The sequence below is a fragment of the Nerophis ophidion genome, linkage group LG02 (genome assembly GCF_033978795.1).
Source record: "Nerophis ophidion isolate RoL-2023_Sa linkage group LG02, RoL_Noph_v1.0, whole genome shotgun sequence".
NCBI lineage: Eukaryota > Metazoa > Chordata > Actinopteri > Syngnathiformes > Syngnathidae > Nerophis > Nerophis ophidion.
In genome coordinates, this window is record NC_084612.1 from 79945623 (window position 1) to 79964286 (window position 18664).

The window sequence follows — 18664 nt, forward strand, 5'->3', positions numbered from 1 at the left end:
CGGAGCAAAAGTAGTGTTTCTTCTCTATAAAAATACTCAATTAAAAGTATGTTGCATAAAAACTACTCTTCGAAGTACAATTTATCCCAAAAGTTACTCAAGTAGATGTAACGGAGTAAATGTAGCGCGTTACTACCCACCTCTGGTCATACTGTTTGCACCGTTTACAGCAGGGGTGCCCATTACGCCGATCGCGAGCTACCAGTCGACCGCAGGGGGTGTGTCAGTCGATCTCCAGCCAGGCTTTTTAAAAAAAATAGACCTAAAAATTAGTGATCATCAATCTTCACCAAGACGTCACTTAAATGACATTCACGGTACCGGAGGGTCTTGTGAGATGACGCTGGCTGCTGCCAGTTCATTATTATGAAAAAATGACAGAGAGGAAGGCGAGAAACACTTTTTATTTCAGCAGACTTTCGCGCCGTCCCTTCCGTCAAAACTCTAAAGGCCGACTGCACATTTCCTATCTTCACAATAAAAGCACTGCTTCATGCTGCCTGCGGTAACTAAATACAGAGTCTCGGAAAACTGGCGTGCACAAGCGATCCCTCAGAAAGCTGGCGTGCACATCACTTGTGCACGCCAGCTTTCCGAGACTCTTATTTTGTTAGCGCAGGCAGCATGAAGCAGGGCTTTTATTGTGAAGATAGGAAATATGCAGTCGGCCTTTAGAGTTTTGACGGAAGGGACGTCGCGAAAGTCTGTTGAAATAAAAAGTGTTTCTCGCCTTCCTCTCTGTAATTTTTTCATAATAATGAACTGGCAGCAGCCAGCGTCATCTCACAAGACCCTCGGGTGCCGTGAATGTCAATCAAGCAAGCTACGGAATTTGCCGCCAATGTTTTTCTTGTAAAGTGTATGGAAGCTGGATGAATTAGATGCCAAAAACCAACCACTTTCATGTGGTATTGTACAGAAAGGACAACTTTTTTTCTCCTCCATTTGAAAATGTGGGCGTTATCATCATTACTGTCTGATTCCAATCAATGCAAGTCATCAGAATCAGGTAATACACCAACTTATATTCTTGTCTTCGTGAAAGAAAGACATCTACATGTGTTACACATGCTTGTATTATCATTAAACACATTTAACTTGTTTACAAAAATGTCTCTTTCATAAATAAATAAATATAAATGATATATATAAATGAGGTAGATCCCCTCGAGTTGGTCAATTGAAAAGTAGCTCGCCTGCAGAAAAAGTGTGGGCACCCCTGGTTTACAGCATTTTTTTCCCCCTGTCTCAACCCATTAAACAAATATCAACATTAGTGCTTGTTGGCGCATGCTTTTCATGCTTTGTAATGGGTGAGTTCTAAATGGAGTGTCTTTCAAAAAAACTAAACTGCAGACTTCAGGTAAACATTGAAAAAGCGTCCTACCAACTAATTTGCAGTGCAAGTTTCACCCTATTTGCATGCTCACTTGTGGAAATACCACCTCCAGCGCCTCTTGTCGAATTCCATAGGAAGGTGTGCTGACCTCAGAGGATATCCCTACCAAGGACTCCTGCCGCCCGTCCTTATAGAGCAGGGGTCGGGAACCTTTTTGGCTGAGAGAGCCAAAAAGCCAAATATTTTAAAATGTATTTCCGTAAGCCATATAAGATTTTTTTTACACTGAACAAAACTAAACGCGTGCATTTTTAAGTAAGACCAACATTTCTTGAGTATAATAGGTCTCTTATTCTTTGTAATAAAATTGTTTTTCTCGAGCTAACTGTGGAGGGGGCGTGGCCTGCTGGCCTGCAGCGAACCGGGGTGTGCCAGGACCGGCCTCAAAATCAGCGACAGGTGCGTAAATGGCCCACCTGGGCCATGTTATCTAATCACCTGTCGCTCTGTTATAAGCAGCAGCCAGGAGAAGAGACAGGGTTGGGGCTGGAGCCAGAGCGCGAGCGAAAACGAAAGACAAAAGTACAATAAGCAACTGGGAGACTTATTGAAAAATAAAACAATATTGTAACCCTGAAACAGGCTCTTATGTTGGTCCTTGGTGGTCTGACAAACCCCAGGAGAGCAAGCCCCACACTAACCAAGAATAAATAAATAACTTCTTACCATTAACGCAAATTCTGGAACAGTTGCGGTAGAAAACGGATGGATGGATTAAAAATGCATGAGAATGTTTTATATTTTGAATTGGGGTGGGCAAATTAATGCGTTAATTACGCGTTAACTCATCAATCTATTAACGCCGACAATTATTTTTCGCACATTTGCGTATGTTGTTTATATGCTTTTATTTTGTTAACGCCTTTTCTTAACAAGAGGTTATCTCCCGGATGTACTTCGGCGTGGAGGTGCTCTTGGTAAAGATGGAACATTTGGCAAAAATACCGGACAATTCTGCAAATTTCATGGCTGGCTTACAGCGTGGTCACTCCGGGATCACTTACGACCGCCAGACAATTCTGGATGTGGATAGATCGGGCCGTTTTGGACTGAATGACGCGTGCTTGCTAGACCGGCTAGCTAGCATGGGAATACTTTGCCGGCTACATGTGAAGCAGCGGAGTATTTGTGTTGTCTGTCTATTTATGAATAATGCAGACGAGGAGTGTTGGCTGAGTTCTTAACGTTTACTTTCAGAGCGTGCATATCACAACATACAAGATGCCGTCATGCCGACACAACCTATACCGTGCATGCTCGTCACTCCTGTTGCATGCTGGGTAGGGTAGTTCTTTATTTCCCTGGCTCATAACATCACAATATAGTACCATGTATATGATGCCTTCAGTTTATCAAAGCACCAAGCAAACAATCGGAAAATTCCCATCATATCAATTCCTAGATATGGTCATAAGTATTTTAAGTGCACTACGCAGAATAAACACAACATTATTAATATTGCTACTACGGATAATTTGATCAAAAATTCCCTAAAACAGCCCACTACCTATAATATAGGTTTTTTAAACATAAGACCCTGATAAAAAAAAAATGTTTCTGCTGTTACCTCAGAAATTGCCTGTTCAGATGTTATGATTGTGGCTCAGAGATTTGTATGTAGATTATATTTATTTTACATAACAAACAGGATAACTTAAATACCCTGGCAGTGGCAATAAGCTTAAATGTTTGTATTTACATTTTTGGAGTTGATTTTCATCAAATATGCTATTTAACTGCTACTGTTTAACAAGGACTGATTTAAATTGTGTTTGCACAACAAATGTTTTGGCGCTTTTGTTCATGTGGGAGAATATTCCAATAAAGGTGCACTACACACTACTTTTGAATTCATTATTGGGCTTTGCGTATACAATGCAGTTAATCACGATTAATCGGACAAATAGTGCGATTAACTTCGATTAAAATTTTTAATCGTTGCCCAGCCCTAATTTTGAACATTATTTTTAACTCTGTGATTACAAGTGGAATTATTCATTATTTATCATATTAAGCAATGTCAGCTCAGATTTATCCGAGAGCCAGATGCAGTTATCAAAAGAGCCACATCTGGCTCGCGAGCCATAGGTTCCCTACCCCTGCTGTAGACAAACTGCAGAGAAGTGAACGCCGTGTGTCACATGATCTGACCATTTATACAGTCAAATGCCTGTTATGTGCATATTTAAACAATACAACATATAAAGTGGATGAAAGTGTTAGGTGGATAAGTTGGAGACGAGCGGGTGAAGGACGCGTTGCACCGTTAAATAAACCGTTCAGGGTCACTTGGACTGCGTGTCCTGTTTTATTGATTAACTTCTGCAAGGTAAAAGGTCATTTTGTTCACACTCTTGACTTGCCCTGTCTGCTTGTTCCAGGGGATGTTAGGATTATAAAGCCCTGGAACACAGCGGTACACCCCTACTGTGTATTCATGTCACTTGCAATTAGGGTCGCACGATTATGAGAAACAATCAATCAATCAATGTTTATTTATATAGCCCCAAATCACAAATGTCTCAAAGGACTGCACAAATCATTACGACTACAACATCCTCGGAAGAACCCACAAAAGGGCAAGGAAAACTCACACCCAGTGGGCAGGGAGAATTCACATCCAGTGGGACGCCAGTGACAATGCTGACTATGAGAAACCTTGGAGAGGACCTCAGAAGTGGGCAACCCCCCCCTCTAGGGGACCGAAAGCAATGGATGTCGAGCGGGTCTAACATGATACTGTGAAAGTTCAATCCATAGTGGCTCCAACACAGCCGCGAGAGTTGAGTTCATAGCGGATCCAAGACAGCAGCGAGAGTCCCGTCCACAGGAAACCATCCCAAGCGGAGGCAGATCAGCACGTAGAGATGTCCCCAACCGATACACAGGCGAGCGCTCCATCCTGGGTCTCGACTCTGGACAGCCAGTACTTCATCCATGGTCATCGGACCGGACCCCCTCCACAAGGGAGGGGGGGACATAGGAGAAAAAAGAAAAGAAGCGGGAGATCAACTGGTCTAAAAAGGAGGTCTATTTAAAGGCTAGAGTATACGGATGAGTTTTAAGGTGAGACTTAAATGCTTCTACTGAGGTAGCATCTCGAACTGTTACCGGGAGGGCATTCCAGAGTACTGGAGCCCGAAATGAAAACGTTCTTTAGCGGAGGAGTGGCCTCGAAATTAGCGTCGAAAATAAAAACGCGTTCACGCGCTCTTGATTTCCACCACAGATGTTTTATAGTTTGTTAGGTGTATGCCAAAACCCCTTTTTTTGTGGCAAAATGCTCATTTATTTTATGTCGGGGTGTAACTACCGTATTTTCGGACTATAAGTCGCAATTCTTTTCATAGTTCGACTTATGTGTGAAATTATTAACACATTACCGTAAAATATCAAATAATATTATTTAGCTTATTCACGTAAGAGACTAGACGTATAAGATTTTCCCTCTAGGGGACCGAAAGCAATGGATGTCGAGCGGGTCTAACATGATACTGTGAAAGTATTTTATTGTCATAATTTTATTGCATGATTTTTGTATCCCTTTAATGTAGGTAGCCAGGGGCTGCAGATGGAAATGAGCTATTTAGCTATAATCTGTCTTTGAGCTTAATGTTTCTGTGCATTGTCCTTTCAAATAAAGTCTAAACTATTAGCTAATATGCCAACAGGTGTACAAGATTCTGTGTTAGTATTATTAACTTACAATGGCATTGGTTTTGTATTGTTTCAGTTTCGTAAATTCGCCAATAACGTCAACGTGAAGTTGTTAAGTCTGTTTAGCTAGCTTCCACAGCTAGGAGGTCCATGACAATGACTTCTGTTTTGTTTGATCAGCCGTTTTACTCCCTTGCTACAGACAAAAATTTGGAAAAAGTTAAGTTATGTAAATAAATATTTATAATAAAAAAAGCTAACTAATTTCACAATGTATATGTCTATGGCTTATTGTCAGGTGTGGTTAGTATATGGAATAATGTTTTTTTTCCACAAAAATTTAATGGGTGTGGCCTTTATAACAGCCCGGAAAACATAAATAAAACCTCCATGTCGATTAATTGTGCAGCCCTACTTGTAAAGCAGGTATACGTGGAAATATGTGTCTTATATTGAAAAAGAGACCGCACTGCTGTCATGGTTAGGCTAATATGCCATTGTAAGTTAATAATACTAACACAGACACTCATACAGAGTGTCTGTGTTAGTATTATTAACTTACAATGGCATTCGTTTTGTATTGTTTCAGTTTCGTAAATTCACCAATAACATCAACGTGAAGTTGTTGAGTCTATTTAGCTAGCTTCCACAGCTAGGAGGTCCATGACAATGACATCTGTTTTTTTTTATCAGCCGTTTTACTGCCTTGCTACAGACAAAAATTTGGAAAAAGTTAAGTTATGTAAATAAACATTTATAATAAAAAAACAAACTAATTTCACAATGTATATGTCTGCGGCTTATCGTCAGGTGTGGATAGTATATGGAATAATGTTGTTTTTTTTTCACAAAAATTTAATGGGTGTGGCTTTTATAACAGCCCGTAAAACATAAATACAACCTAAATGTCGATTAATTGTGCAGCCCTACTTGTAAAGCAGGTATACGTGGAAATATGTGTCTTATATTGAAAAAGAGACCGCACTGCTGTCATTGTTAGGCTAATATGCCATTGTACGTTAATAATACTAACACAGACACTCTGTATGAGTGTCTGTGTTAGTATTATTAACGTACAATGGCATTGGTTTTGTATTGTTTCAGTTTCGTAAATTCACCAATAACGTCAACGTGAAGTTGTTGAGTCTATTTAGCTAGCTTCCACAGCTAGGAGGTCCATGACAATGACCTCTGTTTTTTTTTATCAGCCGTTTTACTGCCTTGCTACAGACAAAAATTTGGAAAAAGTTATGTAAATAAACATTTATAATAAAAAAAACCAACTAATTTCACAATGTATATGTCTGCGGCTTATAGTCCGGTGTGGCTAGTATATGGAAAAATATTTTTTTTCACAAAAATGTAATAGATGTGGCTTTTATAACGGCCCGGAAAACATAAATAAAACCTCAATGTCGATTAATTGTGCAGCCCTACTTGTAAAGCAGGTATACGTCGAAATATGTGTCTTATATTGAAAAAGAGACCGCACTGCTGTCATTGTTAGGCTAATATGCCATTGTAAGTTAATAATACTAACACAGACACTCCTACAGAGTGTCTGTGTTAGTATTATTAACTTACAATGGCATTCGTTTTGTATTGTTTCAGTTTTGTGAATTCACCAATAACGTCAACGTGAAGTTGTTGAGTCTATTTAGCTAGCTTCCACAGCTAGGAGGTCCATGACAATGACTTCTGTTTTTTTTTATCAGCCGTTTTACTGCCTTGCTACAGACAAAAATTTGGAAAAAGTTATGTAAATAAACATTTATAATAAAAAAACCAAACTAATTTCACAATGTATATGTCTGCGGCTCATCGTCAGGTGTGGCTAGTATATGGAATAATGTTTTTTTTTTCACAAAAATTTAATGGGTGTGGCTTTTATAACAGCCCGGAAAACATAAATAAAACCTCAATGTCGATTAATTGTGCAGCCCTACTTGTAAAGCAGGTAAACGTGCAAATATGTGTCTTATATTGAAAAAGAGACCGCACTGCTGTCATTGTTAGGCTAATATGCCATTGTAAGTTAATAATACTAACACAGACACTCCTACAGAGTGTCTGTGTTAGTATTATTAACTTACAATGGCATTTGTTTTGTATTGTTTCAGTTTCGTAAATTCACCAATAACGTCAACGTGAAGTTATTGAGTCTATTTAGCTAGCTTCCACAGCTAGGAGGTCCATGACAATGACTTCTGTTTTTTTTTATCAGCCGTTTTACTGCCTTGCTACAGACAAAAATTTGGAAAAAGTTATGTAAATAAACATTTATAATTAAAAAAAAAAAAAATTTTCACAATGTATATGTCTGCGGCTTATAGTCCGGTGTGGCTAGTATATGGAAAAATATTTTTTTTCACAAAAATGTAATGGGTGTGGCTTTTATAACAGCACGGAAAACATAAATACAACCTAAATGTCGATTAATTGCGCAGCCCTACTTGTAAAGCAGGTATACGTGCAAATATGTGTCTTATATTGAAAAAGAGACCGCACTGCTGTCATTGTTAGGATGAAGCGTTCGGTGCCTGCTTTAAAAACAGTTTTTGGGAATGAGTGCCATCTTTCTCTCTTGATTTTTAACAGTTATTTTGTTGTGTAGTCTGCATGTACAGTTTTTCAAGGATATCATACGCCATGATGCCAATACCGTGTCCTTTCTCATCCCCAGAAAAGGAATTGAACACCAAGTGCGTGGTGGAGATGGTGAAGAACCAGACCATCCTCAATCCGGCGGGGGCGAACCTGGGCAAGAGCGACTCCAGGTACGTCGTTGCTCACATTCCGCGTCTGCTGCGCTATTCATTGCAACGTTCATTGTGTGGCCGCTAAAGTTCGACAGCGTGTGGAATGTGGCTTTGTTGTCGCCATGCAGCACTTTGGCAGGAAACTCACAAAATCCGCTAATGGAACTTGCAGAAACGGGCGCGTTTCCCGCCCGGTTTGTTTTTTAGGCAGCTGCCGTTTGTAGTTGGGTTGGTGCCTGATTGGGTTGTCAGTTTGTTTTGGACTGACTTCAGGACATCCTGGTTTCTGTTGTGCTAGTTAAAACAGGAGCATGTTTCTTTTTCTAGTCCAGTGTACTTTTACAAAGGCGTACTTTTGAAGGCATTTTGACCTTTGAACGGCATAAACTGATTGGAGTAGGGCCGGGCAATATGGCCTTTTTTTTAATATCTCAATATTTTTAGGTCATGTCACAATACAGGATTTACTATATATCTGCATATTTTGCCTTAGCCTTGAATTATTCACTTAATGCATATAATCCCAGTAGTTTGATGATTCTATGTGTCTACATTAAAACATTCTTCTTCATACTGCATTAATATATGCTCATTTTAAACTTTCCTGCAGAGAGGGAAATCACAACTAAGTCAACTGACCAAAAGTGTATTTATTAAACAGTTATTAAGAAGTAGCACAAACATTCATGTCGTTTCCAAAACAGAAATTGCAAGAATATCAGAGACAATTCAAAACAAGCTATGAGTGCACTTTTGTGCATGATGTCACTGAGATGACGTATCAAAACAACACTAAATCAAAGTGCACTTTTTGTACAGAACGTCACTACAATGATTTAAAACAAATAAAGTGCACTTTTGTGCATGATGTCACTGAGATGACGTATCAAAACAACACTAAATTAAAGTGCAATTTTTGTACAGAACGACACTACAATGATTTAAAACAAATAAAGTGCACTTTTGTGCATGATGTCACTGAGATGACGTATCAAAACAACACTAAATTAAAGTGCACTTTTTGTACAGAACGTCACTACAATGATTTAAAACAAATAAAGTGCACTTTTGTGCATGATGTCACTGAGATGACGTATCAAAACAACACTAAATTCAAGTGCACTTTTTGTACAGAATGTCACTACAATGATTTAAAACAAATAAAGTGCACTTTTGTGCATGATGTCACTGAGATGACGTATCAAAACAACACTGAATTAAAGTGCACTTTTTGTACAGAACGTCACTACAATGATTTAAAACAAATGAAGTGCACTTTTGTGCATGATGTCACTGAGATGACGTATCAAAACAACACTAAATTCAAGTGCACTTTTTGTACAGAATGTCACTACAATGATTTAAAACAAATAAAGTGCACTTTTGTGCATGATGTCACTGAGATGACGTATCAAAACAACACTGAATTAAAGTGCACTTTTTGTACAGAACGTCACTACAATGATTTAAAACAAATGAAGTGCACTTTTGTGCATGATGTCACTAAGATGACGTATCAAAACAACACTAAATTCAAGTGCACTTTTTGTACAGAACGTCACTACAATGATTTAAAACAAATAAAGTGCACTTTTGTGCATGATGTCACTGAGATGACGTATCAAAACAACACTAAATTAAAGTGCACTTTTTGTACAGAACGTCACTACAATGATTTAAAACAAATAAAGTGCACTTTTGTGCATGATGTCACTGAGATGACGTATCAAAACAACACTGAATTAAAGTGCACTTTTTGTACAGAACGTCACTACAATGATTTAAAACAAATAAAGTGCACTTTTGTGCATGATGTCACTGAGATGACGTATCAAAACAACACTAAATTAAAGTGCACTTTTTGTACAGAACGTCACTACAATGATTTAAAACAAATAAAGTGCACTTTTGTGCATGATGTCACTGAGATGACGTATCAAAACAACGCTAAATTAAAGTGCACTTTTTGTACAGAACGACACTACAATGATTTAAAACAAATAAAGTGCACTTTTGTGCATGATGTCACTGAGATGACGTATCAAAACAACACTGAATTAAAGTGCACTTTTTGTGCAGAACGTCACTACAATGATTTAAAACAAATAACGTACACTTTTGTGCATTACGTCACACAAGATATTTCAATAAGTGTCAAATAAAAATGAGCTGCGTAACAGGAAATCAAATAGTGTTTGCGCACATTATCTCCTTTTGTTGTTGACTGGTTCTTTCAGACGGTGTTGATGTGGAAATGTTTGCCTCGGCATTTTGATGGTGTGGGCCTGTGGCACCAAATGGAGATGTTGACATGCGGAGTAAGCACTCTTCTTTCTCTAGCAGGTGACTTGTCAAATGATGCTACATCCATCCATCCATTTTCTACCGCTTATTCCCTTTCGGGGTCGCGGGGGGCGCTGGCGCCTATCTCAGCTACAATCGGGCGGAAGGCGGGGTACACCCTGGACAAGTCGCCACCTCATCGCAGGGCCAACACAGATAGACAGACAACATTCAAACTCACATTCACACACTAGGGCCAATTTAGTGTTGCCAATCAACCTATCCCCAGGTGCATGTTTTTGGAGGTGGGAGGAAGCCGGAGTACCCGGAGGGAACCCACGCATTCACGGGGAGAACATGCAAACTCCACACAGAAAGATCCCGAGCCTGGATTTGAACCCAGGACTGCAGGAACTTCGTATTGTGAGGCAGACGCACTAACCCCTCTGCCACCGTGAAGCATGATGCTACATATTAGCAGTAATGCTATGTTTTGTAGCAACACTTTTGCCGCACACTTGACAAATTACGGTTGTCTGTTCGACATATTCCCACTTGAAGCCAAACCACCGCCAGACGATGGACCCTCTGCTGTTTTTCTTGGGAATTAATTCGTCCTTAATTTGGTACCAGATTCGCACCTTTTTTCTCTCGTATTACCACTCGCACGGCATCACAGTTAACGTTACCCGTGCTGCTACCTCTCTGCTCCTCGAGGGCGTATACGTATGTGACGTATGTAAGACAGCCCTAATTTTCATACAAAAGGCTGATTATATAGGGCGCATTAAAAGGAGTCATATTATTGTCATTTTTTTCTGAATGGAAAACACTTCCTTGTGATTTATATAACATGTAATGTTGGTTCTTTGGTAAAAAATGTTACACAGAATATGTTTTACAGTCTATCTTGAAGCTGCTTCCTGACAGTCGCGTCAGAATGTGCCGTTTTGTGGGCAGTCTTATTTACCTGGCTCAACTTGTCCGTCATTTTTTTTTGTAGCGGTGTAGCGTGCAAGGACAGGAGTGGAAAAAATTTCAAAAGATGTAGCTAACTGTTTTAATGACATTCAGACTCTACTTCAATCAATAACGGAGCAGAATTTTGTCATCCGTCGCTCACTAGTGAAATAACAATGTGTCCCGTGAAAAACCGTCCCGATCGGAACGCTGTCGTAACTAAATTTCCTTGGGTGAATAATGTAAACTCACTACACCGGTATGTTTTAGCACTTTCATGGTGAGTTTACTGACAGATATAAGTAAGAACTTTACACTACTTTATATTAGAAATGGCAACAGGGGAGCATGAATGTCCCATAACTAGAAGATCGAGAAAAAGAAGGAGCTTATTGACTTTCTTGTCGCCACGGACTACAATGCACACATTTTCAGGACTTATGTAGATCCCAGCAATAAACGAGGGAACACTGTATACCTCATTGGTACTGCATACGTTATGACCAGTTTCAGTTTTAAAGGGGAACATTATCAGCAGACCTATGTAAGCGTCAATATATACCTTGATGGTGCAGAAAAAAGACAATATATATTTTTCAACCGATTTCCGAACTCTAAATGGGTGAATTTTGGCGAATTAAACGCCTTTCTGTTAATCGCACTTTTTGCGATGACGTCAGAACGTGACGTCTCCGAGGTAATACAGCCGCCATTTTCATTTTCAACACATTACAAACACCGGGTCTCAGCTCTGTTATTTTCCGTTTTTTCGACAATTTTTTGGCACTTTGGAGACGTCATGCCTCGTCGGTGTGTTGTCGGAGGGTGTAACAACACTAACAGGGAGGGATTCAAGTTGCACCACCGGCCCGAAGATGCGAAAGTGTCTGCCGCCGGACCCCCATTGAATGTGCCAGAGTGTCTCCACATTTTACCGGCGATGACAGACATGAAACAGAGATGTATGGATAACCTGCAGATGCATTTGCAACGATAAAGTCAACGAAATCACAAAGGTGAGTTTTGTTGATGTTGACTTATGTGCTAATCAGACATATTTGGTTGCGGCGTGACTGCCAGCTAATCAATGCTAACATGCTAGGCTAATCGACGCTAACATGCTATTTACCGGCGGTGCTAAAGCAGACATGGCACAGAGATGTATGGATAACCTGCAGATGCATTTGCAACTATATTACGTTTCCTTCCACCCACATTTAATGCGAAACAAACACTAACCAATCGACGGATTTAAGTTGCTCCAGTGTCACAAGATGCGAACCTCCTGATCGTTTGTTCCGCACATTTTACCGGCGATGCTAACGCAGCTATTCGGCCATGCCATGGCTATGAATAGCGTCAATAGCTATTCGCTCAATAGCTTCAGTTTTTTCTTCAATACTTTCATACTCCAACCATCCGTTTCAATACATGCGTAATCTGTTGAATCGCTTAAACCGCTTAAATCCGAGTCTGAATCCGAGCTAATGTCGCTATATCTTGCTTTGGTATTCGCCATTGTTTGTTTACATTGGCAGCACTGTGTGACGTCACAGGGAAATGGATAGTGGTTTCGAAGATAGCGAAAATAAGGCACTTTAAAGCTTTATTTAGGGATATTCCGAGACCGGTAAAATTTTGAAAAAAACTTCAAAAAATACAACAAGCCACTGGGAACTGATTTTTATTGTTTTTAACTAGGGATGCACCGAAATGAAAATTTGTGGCCGAAGCCGAATAAAATTTAAACGCTTGGCCGAAAGCCGAATACCGAATACCGAATAATGAATGCAGTTTTTCAAAAAAAATTTAACATTGCATAACTAGCCTACAAAAAATATTTAGACATGTTTTTCAAATAAAGTAATTTTTTATTGAATATTGACATTTTTTTAATATTGCAGTAGTCTTTGCTTTTCAAAAAAAAAAGCACAGTTTTTCATTTATATTAGGCCTTCAAACAAAACATGCATTCCAAAAAAAAAACAAAGTGCATTAAAGTGGATAAACCCACAACAAATGAATAATTGTCCTTTTGGCAAAAGTCTGCTTAGCCACAGTAGATATGCTAATAATGTAAACAGAAGGCTGAAGTAAATCTCAAATAAGTGTGTGCTTGTAACCTCATACACTTATACAGGTACACAACATATCCCAACGTCACCACGTCACTGCACGTTGGTTGATTGCGTCACGGCGTCAAAAAATTGCGTCACACGCCACTATTCGGCCTTGTTTTTAACTCATTCCACCGAAGGCCGAATGTGGCTTTTTTTGCCATATTCGGCCGAATATATTCGGTTACCGATTAATCGGTGCATCCCTATTTTTAACCCTTTTGAAATTGTGATAATGTTCCCCTTTTAAGTCTAAAACAGCTTATATATGATACGATTTATATATTTGTAGAGCATACAGTGAGTTAGTTTTTTCAAAGTATTTTTTTTAGTTTTACTTTCCTATCACTCTGAATTCCCGATTCCCCTTCCCTCTGTCGTTAAGCCTTTTCCAGCCTTGATGCATGCCACCTGTTGCGCTGGCATGCTCTGTGTCGACAGGCTGCAAAATGCATTTTCATGTGCACAGAGCTATTTTTACACCAGCTCCCCTATTGAGACGGTCCACTCCACGGTGGTTTCGTAATAGAGATCGTCCCTTTTGGAGCAAGTAAGATCTTGTGACTGTTGGTTTGATTGATTGATTGATTGATACTTTTATTAGTAGATTGCACAGTTCTGTACATATTCCGTACAATTGACCACTAAATGGTAACACCCGAATAAGTTTTTCAACTTGTGTCGGGGTCCACGTTAATCAATTCATGGTACAAATATATACTATCAACATAATACAGTCATCACACAAGTTAATCATCATAGTATGTACATTGAATTATTTACATTATTTACAATCCGGGGGGTGGGATGAGGAGCTTTGGTTGATATCAGAACTTCAGTCATCAACAATTGCATCAACAGAGAAATGTGGACATTGAAACAGTGTAGGTCTTATTTAGTGGGATATGTACAGCCAGCAGAGAACATAGTGAGTTCAGATAGTTTTAGTAACGCTTTTAATGTGTGACTCAAAGGAGAGAGTTGGGTCGAAGATAAAACCCAGATTCTTTACCGAGTCGCCTCGTTTAATTGTTTGGTTGTCAAATGTTAGAGTTGTATTATTAAATAGAGGTCGGTGTCTAGCAGGACCGATAATCAGCATTTCCGTTTTTTTGGGCGTTATGATATACTGTATATTGAACTTTGGAAAATACAGAACATGTTGTGTAGACCACAAAGAGGGGTTAAAATGTGTAAAAAATTGATTGATTGATTGATACTTTTATTAGTAGATTGCACAGTTCAGTACATATTCCGTACAATTGACCACTAAATGGTAAAACCCCAATAAGTTTTTCAACTTGTTTAAGTCGGGGTCCACGTTAATCAATTCATGGTACAAATATATACTATCAACATAATACAGTCATCACACAAGTTAATCATCATAGTATGTACATTGAATTATTTACATTATTTACAATCCGGGGGGTGGGATGAGGAGCTTTGGTTGATATCAGTACTTCAGTCATCAACAATTGCATCAACAGAGAAATGTGGACATTGAAACAGTGTAGGTCTTATTTAGTAGGATATGTACAGCCAGCAGAGAACATAGTGAGTTCAGATAGTTTTAGTAACGCTTTTAATGTGTGACTCAAAGGAGAGAGTTGGGTCGAAGATAAAACCCAGATTCTTTACCGAGTCGCCTCGTTTAATTGTTTGGTTGTCAAATGTTAGAGTTGTATTATTAAATAGAGGTCGGTGTCTAGCAGGACCGATAATCAGCATTTCCGTTTTTTTCGGCGTTAAATTGCAAAAAATTATAATGTATATGATATGATATATATTGAAGTTTGGAAAATACAGAACATGTTGTGTAGACCACAAAGAGGGGTTAAAATGTGTAAAAAATTGATTGATACTTTTATTAGTAGATTGCACAGTTCAGTACATATTCCGTACAATTGACCACTAAATGGTAACACCCCAATAAGTTTTTTTAACTTGTTTAAGTCAGGGTCCACGTTAATCAATTCATGGTACAAATATATACTATCAACATAATACAGTCATCACACAAGTTAATCATCATAGTATGTACATTGAATTGTTTACATTATTTACAATCCGGGGGGTGGGATGAGGAGCTTTGGTTGATATCAGAACTTCAGTCATCAACAATTGCATCAACAGAGAAATGTGGACATTGAAACAGTGTAGGTCTTATTTAGTAGGATATGTACAGCCAGCAGAGAACATAGTGAGTTCAGATAGTTTTAGTAACGCTTTTAATGTGTGACTCAAAGGAGAGAGTTGGGTCGAAGAAAAAACCCAGATTCTTTACCGAGTCGCCTCGTTTAATTGTTTGGTTGTCAAATGTTAGAGTTGTATTATTAAATAGAGGTCGGTGTCTAGCAGGACCGATAATCAGCATTTCCGTTTTTTTGGGCGTTAAGTTGCAAAAAATTATAATGTATATGATATGATATATATTGAAGTTTGGAAAATACAGAACATGTTGTGTAGACCACAAAGAGGGGTTAAAATGTGTAAAAAATTGATTGATTGATTGATTGATTGATACTTTTATTAGTAGATTGCACAGTACAATACATATTCCGTACAAGTGACCACTAAATGGTAACACCCCAATAAGTTTTTTTAACTTGTTTAAGTCGGGGTCCACGTTAATCAATTCATGGTACAAATATATACTATCAACATAATACAGTCATCACACAAGTTAATCATCATAGTATGTACATTGAATTATTTACATTATTTACAATCCGGGGGGTGGGATGAGGAGCTTTGGTTGATACCAGAACTTCAGTCATCAACAATTGCATCAACAGAGAAATGTGGACATTGAAACAGTGTAGGTCTCATTTAGTAGGATATGTACAGCCAGCAGAGAACATAGTGAGTTCAGATAGTTTTAGTAACGCTTTTAATGTGTGACTCAAAGGAGAGAGTTGGGTCGAAGATAAAACCCAGATTCTTTACCGAGTCGCCTCGTTTAATTGTTTGGTTGTCCAATGTTAGAGTTGTATTATTAAATAGAGGTCGGTGTCTAGCAGGACCGATAATCAGCATTTCCGTTTTTTTGGGCGTTAAGTTGCAAAAAATTATAATGTATATGATATGATATATATTGAAGTTTGGAAAATACAGAACATGTTGTGTAGACCACAAAGAGGGGTTAAAATGTGTAAAAAATGGATTGATTGATTGATACTTTTATTAGTAGATTGCACAGTTCAATACATATTCCGTACAATTGACCACTAAATGGTAACACCCCAATAAGTTTTTTTAACTTGCTTAAGTCGGGGTCCACGTTAATCAATTCATGGTACAAATATATACTATCAACATAATACAGTCATCACACAAGTTAATCATCATAGTATGTACATTGAATTATTTACATTATTTACAATCCGGGGGGTGGGATGAGGAGCTTTGGTTGATATCAGTACTTCAGTCATCAACAATTGCATCAACAGAGAAATGTGGACATTGAAACAGTGTAGGTCTTATTTAGTAGGATATGTACAGCCAGCAGAGAACATAGTGAGTTCAGATAGTTTTAGTAACGCTTTTAATGTGTGACTCAAAGGAGAGAGTTGGGTCGAAGATAAAACCCGGATTCTTTACCGAGTCGCCTCGTTTAATTGTTTGGTTGTCAAATGTTAGAGTTGTATTATTAAATAGAGGTCGGTGTCTAGCAGGACCGATAATCAGCATTTCCGTTTTTTTGGGCGTTAAGTTGCAAAAAATTATAATGTATATGATATGATATATATTGAAGTTTGGAAAATACAGAACATGTTGTGTAGACCACAAAGAGGGGTTAAAATGTGTAAAAAATTGATTGATACTTTTATTAGTAGATTGCACAGTTCAATACATAGTCCGTACATTTGACCACTAAATGGTAACACCCCAATAAGTTTTTTTAACTTGCTTAAGTCGGGGTCCACGTTAATCAATTCATGGTACAAATATATACTATCAACATAATACAGTCATCACACAAGTTAATCATCATAGTATGTACATTGAATTATTTACATTATTTACAATCCGGGGGGTGGGATGAGGAGCTTTGGTTGATATCAGTATTTCAGTCATCAACAATTGCATCAACAGAGAAATGTGGACATTGAAACAGTGTAGGTCTTATTTAGTGGGATATGTACAGCCAGCAGAGAACATAGTGAGTTCAGATAGTTTTAGTAACGCTTTTAATGTGTGACTCAAAGGAGAGAGTTGGGTCGAAGATAAAACCCAGATTCTTTACCGAGTCGCCTCGTTTAATTGTTTGGTTGTCAAATGTTGGAGTTGTTTTATTAAATAGAGGTCGGTGTCTAGCAGGACCGATAATCAGCATTTCCGTTTTTTTTGGCGTTAAGTTGCAAAAAATTATAATGTATATGATATGATATATATTGAAGTTTGGAAAATACAGAACATGTTGTGTAGACCACAAAGAGGGGTTAAAATGTGTAACAAATTGATTGATTGATTGATACTTTTATTAGTAGATTGCACAGTTCAATACATATTCCGTACAATTGACCACTAAATGGTAACACCCCAATAAGTTTTTTTAACTTGTTTAAGTCGGGGTCCACGTTAATCAATTCATGGTACAAATATATACTATCAACATAATACAGTCATCACACAAGTTAATCATCATAGTATGTACATTGAATTATTTACATTATTTACAATCCGGGGGGTGGGATGAGGAGTTTTGGTTGATATCAGTACTTCAGTCATCAACAGAGAAATGTGGACATTGAAACAGTGTAGGTCTTATTTAGTAGGATATGTACAGCCAGCAGAGAACATAGTGAGTTCACATAGCATAAGAACAAGTATATACATTAGAAGTACATTTGAGTTGTTTATAATCTGGGGAGATGGGATGTGAATGGAGGAGGGTATTAGTAAAGTGTTGAAGTTGCCTGCAGGTGTTGTTTTAGAGCGGTTTTGAAGGAATATAGAGATGCACTTACTTTTACACCTGTTGGGAGTGCATTCCACATTGATGTGGCATAGAAAGAGAATGAGTTAAGACCTTTGTTAGATCGAAATCTGGGTTTAACGTGGTTTGTGGAGCTCCCCCTGGTGTTGTGGTTATGGCGGTCATTTACGTTAAGGAAGTAGTTTGACATGTACTTCGGTATCAAGGAGGTGTAGCGGATTTTATAGACTAGGCTCAGTGCAAGTTGTTTTACTCTGTCCTCCACCCTGAGCCAGCCCCACTTTTGGAGAAGTGGGTTGGATTGAGGTGTGATCTGGGGTGGAGGTCTAAAAGTAACCGGATTAGCTTATTCTGGGATGTTTGGAGTCTAGATTTGAGGGTTTTGGAGGTGCAAGCGTAATCGAAAAAGGGTTGAATGAGAGTTCCCCGCTAGAATTCCTCAAGGTGCTTTTGTTGACCAGAGAGGAGATTCTGTCGAGGAATCTCGTTCTTTGGTTGACCTTTTTGATCACCTAGGTTGCCATTTTATCACAGGAAAGATTAGCCT

At 38.5% G+C, this 18664-nt stretch overlaps 1 protein-coding gene across 5 annotated transcripts in view; it reads left to right on the forward strand.

Moving 5' to 3' along the window:
• Positions 1-18664, forward strand: part of LOC133546464 (kinesin-like protein KIF13B) — a 202773-nt gene that overhangs the window by 22744 nt on the left and 161365 nt on the right. For all 5 annotated transcript variants that reach the window (XR_009805216.1, XM_061892232.1, XM_061892239.1 and 2 more), the window contains one exon: positions 7740-7833. Coding sequence is in view for 4 of the 5 variants with exons in the window: in XM_061892232.1 (XP_061748216.1) it covers positions 7740-7833 (94 nt within the window). In the remaining variant the exon portion in view is untranslated. The remainder of the gene's footprint in view (positions 1-7739; positions 7834-18664) is intronic.